This window comes from Artibeus jamaicensis, unplaced genomic scaffold (genome assembly GCF_021234435.1).
Source record: "Artibeus jamaicensis isolate MK-2021 breed Jamaican fruit bat unplaced genomic scaffold, CSHL_Jam_final contig_718, whole genome shotgun sequence".
Classification (NCBI taxonomy): Eukaryota; Metazoa; Chordata; class Mammalia; order Chiroptera; family Phyllostomidae; genus Artibeus; species Artibeus jamaicensis.
The window spans coordinates 2,794,341-2,807,740 of NW_026521936.1; the positions used below are offsets into that span (position 1 = coordinate 2,794,341).

Below are 13,400 nucleotides of genomic sequence, written 5' to 3' on the forward strand. Positions count from 1 at the left end.
ATGCATTCCATTTCCCCCTGCTGACCCCAACGTTTAAAGAACTGGAAGGAAAGCATCCACATTCACAGTCATGTTTGGGAGATGTTAGCACACCTTTTCCAGGAATCAGTGCAATCCTAGGAAGGCTCTGAACAGCTAACTCCACAGAACTGGCTCAACTGGTGAGTGAATAGAACACTGTTCCTTCCGAGCAGACATAGAACAGTCACAAAAATGGACCATCTAGTAAATTCTGGAATAAGACCACACAAATTTGGAAGTATTTTACTGAATATTTGACCATACTGTAGCTTTTAAGCTAGAAGCCAATAAAAAAAAAAAGACATTTTCATGGAAGAATTATGCTCCTAAATAACCCATGTGTCGATGAAGAAGGGAAATAGGTTGAACAGAAAGATGAGGAAGCACCACATACCAAAGGCGGAGGTTGAAGCTAAGCCAGTGCTCAGAAATGATGGGCCTAAACGAGTGTGTGAAACAAACCCGCAGGGAGGCACGAACAGGTGGCAAAGGAAACCAAGACTTGAGGGAAAATAAGAGCAAACATTTGTGAAATAGTGGCCATGTATTAGAGATAATCAAGAAAGCCAAAAAGAATTAAAAAAAAATGGAATTGACCCACTTGTGGTATCATTCACCAATTTTTTTTTTTAAAGCACAAATGACCAATCTCAGGGACAAAGAGGTGACCACATGCTACTCTAGACTATATAAAAATTAAAAGATATTTCAAGCAACTTTGCCAAAAAAATTGTCTTTATCCTCACCTGGGAACATGCTTATTGATCTCAGGCAGAGGGGAAGGAAGGGAAATATTGATCGGCTGCTTCTCACTTGTGTCCTGAGTGGGGCCGAACCTGCAACCCAGGCATGTGCCCTGACCAGGAATCAAACCAGCGACCTTTTGCTCTGGAGGACGATGTTCCAACTGAGCCACACCAACCAGGGTAACCAGGGTATCATCGGTATATTTTTAAGTTTCCAGGAGATTCTGTGTTGGAACTATTTTTGTTGGTGAAACCGTAGAACCGTTTATTGGGGGGCCTTTCCCCGTTACCCTTCAGCCCTTCTCCCTACTTACCACAAAGAGTCTCCCTACACTGAGTCAGACTGGCAACATCTCATGTACTTATTTCACTGCAGAGAGATGTATAGCGTGCCGGGCCCGTGCCGGGAGCCCCAGGCGGGCTCGTGCACCCTCACCGGGTAGCAGAAGTTCACCGTTGAGAGTGGGATGGGGCAGAACAACAGAACCCTGAAGAAAGGGGCCCTCGGCAGAGTAGCAGGAAGCTGCCTTTCTAGAGTTCTGACTCAGGAAGGACAAGCTGGGATCCGGTAGGAGAAAAGGGGCTTCAGTTCCAGCCTGGGCGCCATGTGCAATTACAGATCCAAGCGATGCCTGGTATATTATAGGGGCTGAAAGGAAAGCCGAGAAGCCATGAACTCGGCCCCTCCCCTTCCTCAACACAACTTTAAGGACCTCCTGAAAGGTCTTCAAGGGTCTTGCACAGGGAGTCCTTCTGTGAGTGGCTCCTGGATAGAAAATGAATGTGTATGTGTCTATCACCAGATTTCTCTTCCTTGAGCCCAGCTCACTGTGGGGAGGGGCGTGGGGGCAGCATCCTTAGGAGATGGGCCTGGAGCCACGACGGGCTGGCCTCGGCCCCACCGCGAACTGCTCTCTCTCACGGTCCTCACCTCACCTCACTGGACTTCTCGCTCCCCCCATGCCCACAGGAGCCCATGTACTTTTCTTGCTGTTCCACCTACCAGAAATACCCTTCCTCGATTTTCACATTTTACTTGACAAAGTCCATTCGAGCAGCAAAGTCCAAAGCTGGTGCCTCCTCCCTAACTCCTGCAGTGAGAAGCGGTGAAGTAACGAGGCCGCTGTTATGTCATAAGCACCTACTGTGTCCAGGAACTGTCGGAAAGGTTCAAGTGAATGGGAAATCCTGAGAATGGCTGACACACAGTAGGTCTCACTGAGCACACAGTAGGACCTAAACCCTGTTCTTACACAAGAATTTCAGAACATTTAGAGAAAGAGAAACGTTGGTAGGACCCCCAATGTTTGGGGGGTCAATGTTGCTTTTGTGTGAATCATGAGCCCAAGTGGCCAGGCAGCACCTTCAGGGGGAGGCCAAGGGGCGGCGAGGGCTGCGGACCCGGCGTTCCTGCCCCTGCCTCTTAGTGTAACGAGACCAAGGTCCACTCAGCCCCAGCTACAGCTGCTGGATCTCCCGACTTTTCACAAGGGAAGCTGGAAGCCCAGATTTTTGCGTGAAAGGCCCAAGTATTTAAAATATGGCCAAGGCAACACAGTGGCCCCTGTGTGTGGCCACCCTGTCACATTCCCCGGACCACCTACTCATTCGTGGCCAGGACACTGCTAGCTCACTGCATTCATGCCCCCTCCCTTGCCTCTCACCAACATCAACAATCTTATTGCAATGAGAGAGCAGAGGCCCAGGAAATGAATGCCCTGCTCCAAGGGCTCAAACCCAGGACTTCTCACTCCAGGTTCAGCTCGGTCCCCAACATCCGGCTGCTCCCCTTCACTGCCAGCCAGCCAGCTTTCCCTGTTGCTTGTGCTGGGGAGGCCCAGCCACGGAGAGAGACATCTGGATCGAGCACCCATTATCAAGATGGGTGGGACTCCTGACAGCCCTGGCTGGCGTAGCTCAGTGGATTGAGCACAGGCCTGCAAACCAAAGGGTCGTGGTTTGATTCTCGGTCAGGGCACATGCCTGGGCTGCAGGCCAGTTCCCAGCAGGGGATGCACGAGAGGCAACCATACATTGATATTTCTCTTCCTCTCCTTCTCTTCCCCTCTAAAGATAAATAAATCTTTTTTAAAAGTATGAAAAAAATTAAAAGTATGAGAAAAAAATGTCATATGCCATTAACGTCTTCCCTCGTGGTGCCAGGCAGAGTGGCAGGTGGGCTGCTTTACCAAGGTCCCCTCAGGAGAGCTACAGAGGCAGAAGCTCTCCAGCCCCAGGGCCCTCCGCGGCACGTCTCCATGGGAACGGCAAAGGGCACCTACCTGCCCCCTCCCTGTGCTATCCGCACAGTTCCGGCCTTCAACACCTGGCGTGAGAAATGTACGTGCCAATGTTCCTTCCTCATCAAATCTCTGAGTGAGGAGCAGGGAGCAGGGAGCGGGGAGGGGCTGGCAATTCAACGTATCACATTTTGATCTGGTAGAGAGATTACCAGCCACTGGCTAAGTGGAATCCACCCAGATAGGAAAGGAAAGGTCCTCTGTGTGTGGATTCGAGTCAGGGGTTGCCTCCCCCAACTCAATGAACAGCCCTGCCCTGGAGCCTTCGAGTGTTTACTTTAATGACGTGGTAGGTACACAGATGACCATTCTTCCCCTCCCCGACAAAGGTCCCTAACTTCTACGCTCAAGGAGGGCCCAGGAAACATCTCTCCAGCGGGGTTCTCTTGGTAGGAGCCTTCCAAAGACTCCAGCCCTAACAGTCCCAGCAAGGGTGCACTCAGCACGGTCTTTGTCACAGAGCGTCAAAGCTGGTATCCTTCCCAGACTTCTTCCTGCCAGATGGAGGGGGAGTAACAATGCCCAGCAGGGTCTTGGCCCTGGCTCTCTCCAACCAGGCAGCAACAGAAGGCCAGGGAAGGGCCTGATGAGCACAGGCTCAGAAGAAGAGTGGGGAGGCTACCACCTCTGCGGCCGCGGTCCAGGCTGGGGCGGGGAGGTCAGCGTCACAGGTCAGGCGGGCTGCTTCCCCGTGGACGCGCTGGTGCCGCACCAGGTGGGTCTTGCGGCTAAAGCTCTTGCCGCACTGCAGGCAGGAGAAGGGGCGAGAGCCCGTGTGGATGGCCTGATGGCGGGACAGGTTGGTTTTGGAGCTGAAGCTGCGGGCGCAGATGGCACAAGAGTGAGGCCGACTGCCCGTGTGCACCGTCTGGTGGCGGCCCAGGTGAGACTTGCGGCTGAAGCGGCGGCCGCACTGCGCACAGGCGAAAGGCCTGGCGCCGCTGTGGGCTCTAGAATGGGCGACCAGATTGGGCCGCGAGCCGAAGCGACGCCCACACTGCGCGCAGGCGAAGGGCCGTTCGCCCGTGTGCACCCGCCGATGTCGCGCCAGATGCTGCCCGTGGGCGAAGCCGCGCCCGCAGTCCGGGCAAGAGTAGGACCGCTCGCTGGCCGGAGCGTCCTGGGGAGCCGTTGTGCTTCCGTGCGCGCAGGCCAGGGGATCGGCGGCTGCAGGGTCGGCGGCGGCGCCCAGTGTGCACTCGTGGCATCCGAAAGGGCCCTCCTCGCTGCGGTGCAGACGCTGGTGCGTAGCGAGGTTCTTCTTCCAGCCGAAGCCCAGGCCACAGTCGGAACAGGCGAAAGGCTTGGGTCCGGGAGGGGATGGGGTCGGGGACGGGGCAGGGGAACCCGGAGAGGCGGGCGCGTCGGGAGACAGAGGGGACTGGCAGGCCGCCTCGTGCACCCTTTGGTGCCGCACCAAGTGCTGCTTGTGCGTGAAGCTACGTGCGCACTGCCCGCACTGGTAGGGCCTCTCACCGGTGTGGATGCGCTGGTGGCGGATCAGGTGTGTCTTTTTGCGAAAGCGCTTCTCACACTCGGTGCAGGGAAAGGGGCGCTCGCCGGTGTGAGTCTTCTGGTGTGAGCCCAGATGTATCTTCTGGCTGAAGCGCTTGCCGCACTCTGCGCACGGGTAGGGCCGCTCGCCCGTGTGTGTGCGCAGGTGGCGGGTTAGGTGGGCCTTCTTGCTGAAGCGCTTGTCGCACTCGGAGCACGGGAACGGTCGCTCACCGAGGTGGCTGCGCTGGTGCAGCACCAGGTGCGCGCGCTGCGAGAAGCTGCGGCCGCAGTCCGGACAGGTGCAGGGGCCCTCTCCGCGGTGCAGCCTCTGATGCAGCCGCAAGGTCAGCTGGTCCCGGAACCGCCGCTCGCACTCCCCGCAGCCGTAGGGCTTCTCTGCGGCCTGAGTCCACCCGGCCAGTGCCAGCCCACCCAGTGCCCCTGGGGCTCCAGGTTCCAGCTTATACGCAGCGGCCAGAGGCCCCAGGTCAGGTGCAGGAAAGGGGCCGGGGAGTAAAGCCAGATGCTGCGGCCACTCGACCTCTTCTGCCTCCTGATCCTCTTCCTCCACCTTCACCTTCCGAATCATCCACTCGTCTCCTAAAAAGTCGAAACAAAGCATCTATTAAGCCCGTTTATTTCTGTAACGTTTATTTACCAGTGGACCACCCCTTTCTGGAGCCCTGCAGTTTGGCTTCTGCTCTGTCCCCTCTACTGGAAGGTTCCTGGAAGTGACCAAGTCAGAAGACCACTGCTCAGTCCTCCTCCTTCCCTCTGGGCAGGCAGGGCGCTGGGGAGACACCCTGGGGGGGCGGCTTTCCCCCAGGCCCACCCTAGTCACGTAGAGCGCTTTCCCTGCATCCAAATATGGATGTTGCTCAAGTTCCAATCCTCAGATTTCACTCTGGGTTTGAGGCTGCCCCACACGGTCCTGTCCGGCAGGCGGGCTCCTTTCTGGAACCACGGCCTCTGATCCTCAGTTAGGCAGCTGCCCTCCGGAGTCCTGAAAACTGGCTGCGGCTCGGCCTGCTGATCACCAAACAGCTCCCCTTCCCAGACCTCCCTGCTTCCTTCGGTGTAAGGACTGCAGCCTCCTCCTCCCAACTGCTGGGCTGACTACCTGGGGACCTTGACCCTCACCTCTGAGCTTCCCCTGCTCTCAGGCTTTCCACTGGGGGGACTTTGTGTTCCTTCCTGCAGTCTCTCCAGCCCCCTCCTCTCCAGCTCTTGCTTCTACAGCCAGGTGAAAAATCCCAGTTCAGAAAGAGAGGGTTTCCTGTACAGGGAACCAGTGAACGGTGCTCACCTCTGGAGAAGCAGAGCAGCCTTTGGGGGAGTGTGTCTGAAGTGGGTTTTCCTGGAGCTTGCCTCTCCTTGAGCACTGGAATGGCCCAGCCGAGAGCAAGGGGCTGAAGGCCCACACCCAGAGTGTCCCCTTGGGGTCTCCTCCGTCACTAAGGAGCAGTGTGACCTTGGTGAACTCACCTCTCTGAGTTATATTTGTTAGTTTGCGGAAGTGTAAGGGTCAGACTAATTCATGGTTCCCAAACCTGGTGCCACATCGTGGTCTCCTGGGGCACGCCTACAAAACGCATCGACGGGAGCAGGGCACGTGAATCTGTTCTTTCCTTAAAGCTCCTTAGGTGACTCATCTTTGAGTCCAGAGAACCAGATGACCTGAGTTCCGGCCTGGCTGGAAAAGTCTGTGACAGCCTGACCCCTGGCTACATCACACCGGCCCGGCCCAGTGTCATCCATTTCCAGTCTCTCTCACCGACCCAGCCATCCCCAACTGCTCCTCATCTCGTTGTGATACTGCTTTCATGCTTACTGTGCCACCCTTCAACTCAAGAACCATCCATAGGTCCCTATGGACAGGGTAAAGAAGTTCTAGCTGCTTCTGAGGTGCACCCCAACCAGATCCAACTTTCTTGCCGCTCCCACACATAAGCCCTTCACTGTCACCAGGCTGGTCTGCTGACTCCAGTCACGTCGACTGTCCCGCCCTGAAGTTTTCCCTCAGCCTGGAATGCCTCCCCATCCAGCACCCCCCCTCATTAGCACTGAAGTCTACACTTTACTGACAATGCAGCACAAAGCAAAATCTTTGACAAATCCAACGCACGAGGATCTCTCACACGAATGCCTAGAGCACTTACTGCGAACACTTAACTTGTGACATGGCTTTATTGTTATTTGGGGACTCTTTACTCTGGCTCCTGTTAGTGTCAACTAGCATTTAGCCTCTGGGGGGCAGACATCTTGCGTTCTATTTCCTTCTGTATCTAATAAAAACGCGTCTTTACGTGTCTAATAAAAATGAGGATGGCCACCATGTACCGAGTGCCAACTACGGATGATGTCCTGCCTGGGTACGCATCATCAGGAACCTTCACAGGAGGCATGACACGGCCACTTCCAGGTGGTGGCCAAACTGAGGTTCCTGGAGGGAAGGCAGCGTTCCAGACCACTCAGCGAGGGAACGTGGAACCAGGGTTCAAACAGGTCTGTGTCACTTTAAAGCCCATCTCTTTCCAATCCACCTAACAGATTGAGCCTAGTGCCACCAAAGAAGTCCTTGTAGAATAGATGACATCACTCAGGCAAAAGATGACACGGTTGGTGGCAGTGGAAGGAAGTGATGGGCAGGACCATGGAGAGGGAATCCCTGGGGAGGGGCCGGACCACGGAGGAGTCAGGCAACAGACTGGGAACATCTGGGTACCACTCGGGTCAGAGGAAATGTGGGGAGGGGCATGGCTGGGGAGGGCCAATGAGAAGGTTGATCCAACACCATGTAATTCAAGCCATGGACAAGGCTGTACTTAAGACCGCAGGCGTGGAGGGCAAAGGTAGGACTTTGGCTGCTGGAGTGTTTCTCTGGGTGACCAGCCTCTCTGATCTCCATTGCCTATGGGTGCAGGACTCCCTCCGGGTGCTGAAACTCTACGAGCAGAAAGGTGCCAGGGCCTGATTCACCTTATGGTGGAAGGGCCTGGAGTGGCTGCCACGTCAGAGAGCAGCTCTGGAGCGTGCAGGGCCCCTGTCCCTCCAGCCTGGTCCCCTGCTGGGATGGAGCTGCAAAAAGACTCACCTGGGCAGGAGCCCACAGGCTCAGCCTTCCCCGGTGGGCCGTCCTGGCTTCCTCTGCAAGGGGCCTCGGCCTGCTCCGTGTGGGTGCCTTCCTCGGGTCTGGGAGCCTCGTGCCCTGGCAGAGAACAAGCCACCTCAGGCTATCGCAGATGTCACAGATGGACTGGTGCTAGGAAGCAGGGGAGCTTAAAACCCCACTCCCAATCCCACGGGCAACGACAGCACCCAGCTCACGGCACAGCCGAGGGGTGGGGTTCCCAGGCCCTCAGGCTCCTTCAAGTAGGGCTCCTGCTTAGGCCCTGCAAGGCTGATGAAGCCACAACTGTGAGGAGTTTCTGGAATCTGTGTGCGTAAGCAAGGACAGGCCCTGCCCCTGGGCTTACATGGGGCTCCTTGGAGGAGAGCTGGGGACCACCTAAGCCACCAGATGGATCGCAGTTCCACGACAAATCCCTGGAAAAGGTCGGAGTGTCGGAAAGCCTAGTACACTGCTCTCTTAGATGTCTTCTCCTGGTATCTGTTTAGCCACCTCGCTGTTTCAAATCTGGCTCAGATCTTACCTTCCCAGCGAGGCTGCTCTCACCGCCCTGTGTAGGCGTATTCTGCTCCATCCTCACCTGCAATAGTCTCAGACCGCCTCCCCCGCCCCAGCCGCATCCTCTTCTAACAGGTTTGTAAGTGTGCTTGTTTGTTGGTTGTTTGTTGACCCCCTGCCCTCGCTAGGATTATGCTTGTGGAAGGTAGGGGCCTTCGTCTGTTTGGTTACTGAGGTATCCCAAATATCTGGAATGGCACTTAGCAGGTGCTCAATAAACATCGGAGGAAGAAAGGAAGACTCTGCCCTGAGCCACCACGTGCAGAGTCCTGCTCACTTACCAGAACAGGAGCCCGGCGCTCTCTCTTGCCTGGAAGGGCACATCTGCTCCTGGGCATTATGGTTCCCATCCCCAGGCTCACTTTGGGGGGGCAACTCCCGCTGTGCCACAGAGAAGCCTGTCACAGGGAGAAGCATGGGTCCAGGTAAAGCACCTGGGACAGAAGGGATGACCGAAGGCAGGGGCTCTTCCCCTTCCCAGCCCCCCCAAGGCGCTTTTCCCAACCTGCTCAGGAAGGAAGGGTCTCTGGTCAGCAAGGGACAGCCAGGCTCCCCAGCAGGCTGGCCAGGTGTCAACCTCAGCCCCTCTGTACTGAGTCAGGGACAGGTGAAGGACAGAGTGAATGACACACCCTGGTGCCCTGTTAGAGTGCACGTGTGCACGCACAGTCTAGCACAACCTCCGGCGTGGGCCAGGCATTCACAAACACAGGGATGAGACCCAAAGGATGCTGCCTGATGGGTTCCAGGGGTCTCGGGAGTCTTGACATTGCAGTCTCTGAGGAGGGCTCTGTCCCATTTATTGCAGAGAAGCAATAAGCCCAGCAGGCCCCCCGGGGCCCCACCCCCCACCCCAGGTTCCTTCATTTCTGCTGGCTCACCCAGGGAGCTGAGGGCCTCCAAGGTCTCTCTCATGGCAACCTCAGGTCGCTCCTCCTGGTGACCAGCAGGCCACACACCCTAAGGAGAGAACACATCCTTGCTCAAATATGCTTCTCCTGGCAGTTTCCCCTGGGCCCTTGCGACTTCTCCCCATCCACTCTCCCCAGGCGCTCTGCAGGTGATGCCCCCAGGTACAGATGAGGGACATGAGGGTAGCGGGATTTCAGACAGTGAAGAGATCTTTGCAGGTGGCCCAAAGAGAAGACCCTGAAGCCATTTCTGCAAGCTCTGGCCAGCTGCAGAAGTCAGCAGCTCCCCTCACCTGGCAGGTCTCCCGGAGCCAGCCCCAGCCCATCAGGGATCCTGCCCCGCGCGGGTCAGGGATGAATCAATTCTCTGGGCAGAGGGTGGAGGGTGGGAGAGCAGGGTGGGGAGCAAGAGCGTGGTCTAGGCCCTCCAGCTGTCACTGCAGGAGCTGGTGAAACAGGAGCCAGTGGAGGGGCGGAGGTGAGTGTCACCATTGGGCAACTGGTGGGGGAGGCTCTCACAGGAGGGTCCTCGCCGCAGGCAGGAAATGGCTCTTGCTTCCTCTCCCCAAAACCCTACCTCGAAACCATCTCGCTTCCCTTGCGAGGTACCCACCCGCCCACACAACCCCCCGCGCAGGGCCATCCCTCCCAATGCCCGCCCCCCCCACCTCTTTCCTCTTCCAGCGTCCTGCCCCGCCCCTCTCCCAGCGGACTCCCCTCCCCCCCAAACCTCTTTGGCAGCCTTCCCTTTGCCCTCCCTTCTCCCGCTCCCTCTGCCTTCCGCCCTCTCTCCCCGCTGGATCTGGCTGGCTCCCCAGCTCCGCCTCGGCCTCGCCCCTCCAGCTCCGCCCCTGCCCGCAGCCGGCTGGCGCTCCCCGCCCCGCCCCCTGCCCCCCGACCCCCGCTCCGGGCCTGCCTCCGCCGCAGCCCTCCCCTCCCCCTCCCAAAGCTCCCCACGCCTTTCCCTCCCCTCCCTCCCCCCCCCGTTCTCCTCGCTCCGTCCCCTCCCCGGTGCGCACCCTCTCCCTTCCTTTCCCCTCCTCCTTTCCTTCCTCCCCACGCCGGCCCCCTCCCGCTGTTCTCCCCCACTCCGATCTCCTCCCCCCGCCCTCTCCTCCCCCACTCCCTTTCCCTTCCTTCTCCTCCCTCTCTGCACCTCAGTCCCCTCCCTCCTCGCGTCTCCCCACACCACCCCGCCCCCTCCCTCCTGCGGCTCTCCTTCCCCTCCGAGGCCCCCGGCTCCCTTCCCCCTCCGCCTCCCCAGCAGGCTCTCGCTTCCCCTCCCTCCGGGTCCCCGGTCCCCAGAACCGCTCTGCCCCTCCCCCTCCCAGTCCGCTCCGGAGCTCCCCCGAGACCCGGGCCCCGCTAGCCGCTAGCTCTGGACTCTCTCCTCGGCCCTGCCCACCCCGGCCTCCAACTCACCTCTTGCCACCCTTCTCCTCCCCTCCCCTCCGTGGCTCCCTTCCCCATTTCTGCCCCCCACTGGTTCCTCCACCCCCCTCCCAAGTTTGCCGGCGGGACCGATCCTTCCCGGCCCACCTCCCAGCCTCGCGAGTCCGGAGTCCCTGCGCCTGGAGCGCACCGCACACCCCGGCCCTTCCCCGGCTCCCGGGCTCACCTGTCAACACCCTCTGCCCCCTCCCCACCGACCAACACGGGCCGGTCCCCGAGCCGCGTTGTCCTTTGCCCGCTTCCTCCCACACTCCCTCTCCCCTCTCTGGATCTTTTTCACTCTCCCCTCCGAGCTTCTCACCCCTTTCCCACCCGAGTAACCCCTCCCCGCCCCTGTCCCCAGCGCCTGCCCTTTCCTCTAGCTCCCCGTCCGTCACTTCTCGTGACAACCCTGCCACCCCCCCCACGTCCTCCCCCTCCAGTCCCATCCCCTCCTCCCTCCAGCCCGCGCCCCTCCTCGGCGCTTTCTTTCCCCTCCACCTCTCCCCACCCCCTTCCGTGCGCCTCCACCCCGGGGTTGTCACCTGTGCGGGGCGGGCCTTGACTAAGTGCCGGGGGGAGCAGGCGGAGCTGCCGGCCCCTGGGCGCCTCCCGGGCGCTTACCTGGCGGGCGACCGGTCGGGTCTCCCCACTGCTGACGGGACCCCGGCGTCCCGGCCTCCGGTCCTGGACGGCTCTGCTCGCAATGGCGCCCGCAGCCCGCAGCTCGGCTGCGGACGGCCCGAAAGACTGACTGACTGACAGCCCCGAAACTTCGCGGGGAGGGGAGAGGAAAAGCCGCCGGGGGAGCAGGAGAGGGGAAGGGCGCCCGGCTGGGGGAGGGGAGCGAGGAAGCGGGAGGGGCACCGCGGAGCGCCGGTGGGGGGCGACCGGGGCAGGGGCGTCCGGGAGAGGGCTCGCCGGCGGGCTCACAGCGGGTACCGGCGGGCAGGTGACGGTCGGGAGGGAAGACGGCCGGGGTAGGTGATGGGAAGGGGGAACTAAGGATCGGGGGAAAGGGCGAGGGGGCAGGGAAGGGAAGACTGTGCGGGGAGGTGGAGGAGGGAGAGTAGGCTGGGAGGCCGAGCGCTCGGGCTGCTGGGGGTGCTCGCGGGCGTCGGGGGAGGAGCCAGGAGAAAGGTGGAGCGCGGGGCGCGGTGGGGGGTGAGGACTTGGGGGGGACGAGGAGGGGGCGTGTTCGGCGAGGGGAGCCAGGATCTGCGCTGCTGTCTTTGAATCGCGAATACCCGTGGGAGTGTTCGCGCCGCGCTCCCGCGGTGAGATTGTCTCCACTATCGGTTTTGGGGGTTAGGTCTGGGGAACTCCGACCCCGCCCCGCTCTCCACCCTGATCCCGCCGAGATCCACCAGACTCACATCCTTCGGCCCTGAGTCAGCGATCTGAGACCTGCCTCGGGAGCCGGGTCCCTTGGTGCCCTAGGGTGAGGCCGAGGGAGTCAGGGCTGGGCCCCTGTGCTGGCCATGAGTGGACCCTCCGAAGTAGAAGTTGGGGGTAGGGTGGAGGCTTTGGGCTGGGTGACCAGAGAGAAGGCAAGGCTGGAGAGGAGGCCCCAGGGGGCGAGGTAAGAGTCCAGCTGGGCGGAGACTCTGAGGGCGGGGTCCAGGCAAGGGGGCTGCGGGCAGGAGGAGTTCCCTGGGCTCGGTGGGGGACAGGTTCGCTTCCTAAGGCGCTGGGAAACTCTTCCTGTCAGGTGTGGAGGGGCGTCCTCAGCCCTCAGGTCCGACTTCTCCTTGTCCCCGTCCGGGGTTATGACGTTTCTCTTCCGCCTTACCTCCTGGGCACCTAAACTCGTTCTGAGAGCTCCCCACACCCTGCCTTTCAGAGCTGAAAGGGGGGCTGGTTATTCCAGGCCCCTGCCCTCCCTAATCTCTTCCTCCAATCTCCCCTGGGTTCCAGCTTCCTCCCTCCCACCCCCTTTAGGGGAAAGGGCGCTCGGGACTCCAGTTTCTCCCAGTCCAAGTGCTGCCCTATCAGCAGTGGTTGGGACCCAGAGCTGGGGGGCCAGGTGGATGGCCCTGGAGCACACAGGACCTGAAGCTGCCCTGCTGCATCACAGAGGGGATACCAGGGGACAGAGAAGCATGGCGCACAGCGGGGGCAACCTCAGTATTGGTTAATGTTTAGGGTAGGAAGGGGGGCTCTGGAGCAGGTGGCATCTGGGAGAGGGGGCACAGTGTCCCTAGGAATCAGCTGTGAAAGGCTTTTTTTACCTCCTGGATGGGCTGTTTCAGGGAGTCAGTGCCCAGCCTCCTCCTGGAGCTGGGAGCAGTGTGTTGCTGTGCTGGGGTGGGGTGCTCGCTCCTGGGTCTCTCCCTGTGAGACCTGCAGTGGGAGTGGATGGAGCGGGTGAGGGAGGGAGAGCACGGGTGTGCATTCAAGACTGGGACCTGGACACTGTCCCCGAGTAACGCACAGCACCCTCTCTTGGTCCCAGGACCCGCGGTGGGCCCTGAAGAAATGCCTAATGAGACTGGTTCCCCACAGCCTCTTCGCCCCAGGCGGGGCGACTATGTGCGATGCTCAGAGGGACATCAGGTTCAGGGGTTATGGGATAGGAGACCCAGGCCACATTCCAGCCTGGCTGTCCGGGGAGCTGGTAACCAGGACATAACCAGGATCCCCCTGGGCCACCTGCTGCTGCCCCTCCCAGCCAAACTTGGATGCTGGGGATTATCCCATCCGGCTGCCTGGTCCCCAGGGCCCTCGGTCTCCTGCCACCCCCACCCCCCCACTTCCCACCCTGCACACTCCTCCCTGAGGCTTGCTCTCATTCCCTGGCCAGGTC

The 13,400-nt window shown here is 59.8% G+C and overlaps 1 protein-coding gene across 5 annotated transcripts; it reads right to left on the bottom strand.

The window, feature by feature from the left end:
- Positions 1–238: 238 nt before the first annotated feature.
- Positions 239–11,688, bottom strand: ZNF467 (zinc finger protein 467). Of its 5 annotated transcripts, none has more exons than XM_037127373.2 (5): positions 11,219–11,688; positions 9,134–9,212; positions 8,534–8,650; positions 7,659–7,772; positions 239–5,164 (listed from the first exon to the last, which is right to left on the bottom strand). In XM_037127373.2, the coding sequence occupies exons 2-5, from the start codon at positions 9,165–9,167 to the stop codon at positions 3,666–3,668; spliced, it is 1,764 nt and encodes a 587-aa protein (XP_036983268.2). In that variant the 5' UTR covers positions 9,168–9,212; positions 11,219–11,688; the 3' UTR covers positions 239–3,665. The 5 variants fall into 5 exon arrangements, with proteins under 5 accessions (XP_036983268.2, XP_036983269.2, XP_036983267.2 ...); XM_037127374.2 differs by lacking the exon at positions 11,219–11,688 and adding an exon at positions 10,782–10,840; XM_037127372.2 differs by lacking the exon at positions 11,219–11,688 and adding an exon at positions 9,457–9,780.
- Positions 11,689–13,400: the final 1,712 nt, after the last annotated feature.

Coding starts and splice junctions, on each gene's coding strand:
- ZNF467 (XM_037127372.2), bottom strand. CDS start 9,489: ATGGGCTGGGGCTGGCTCCGGGAGACCTGCCAG. Junction 9,213..9,456: donor GGCTCCGGGAGACCTGCCAG/GTGAGGGGAGCT, acceptor TTCTCTCCTTAG/GGTGTGTGGCCTGCTGGTCA. Junction 8,651..9,133: donor GGAGGCCCTCAGCTCCCTGG/GTGAGCCAGCAG, acceptor TCCCTGTGACAG/GCTTCTCTGTGGCACAGCGG.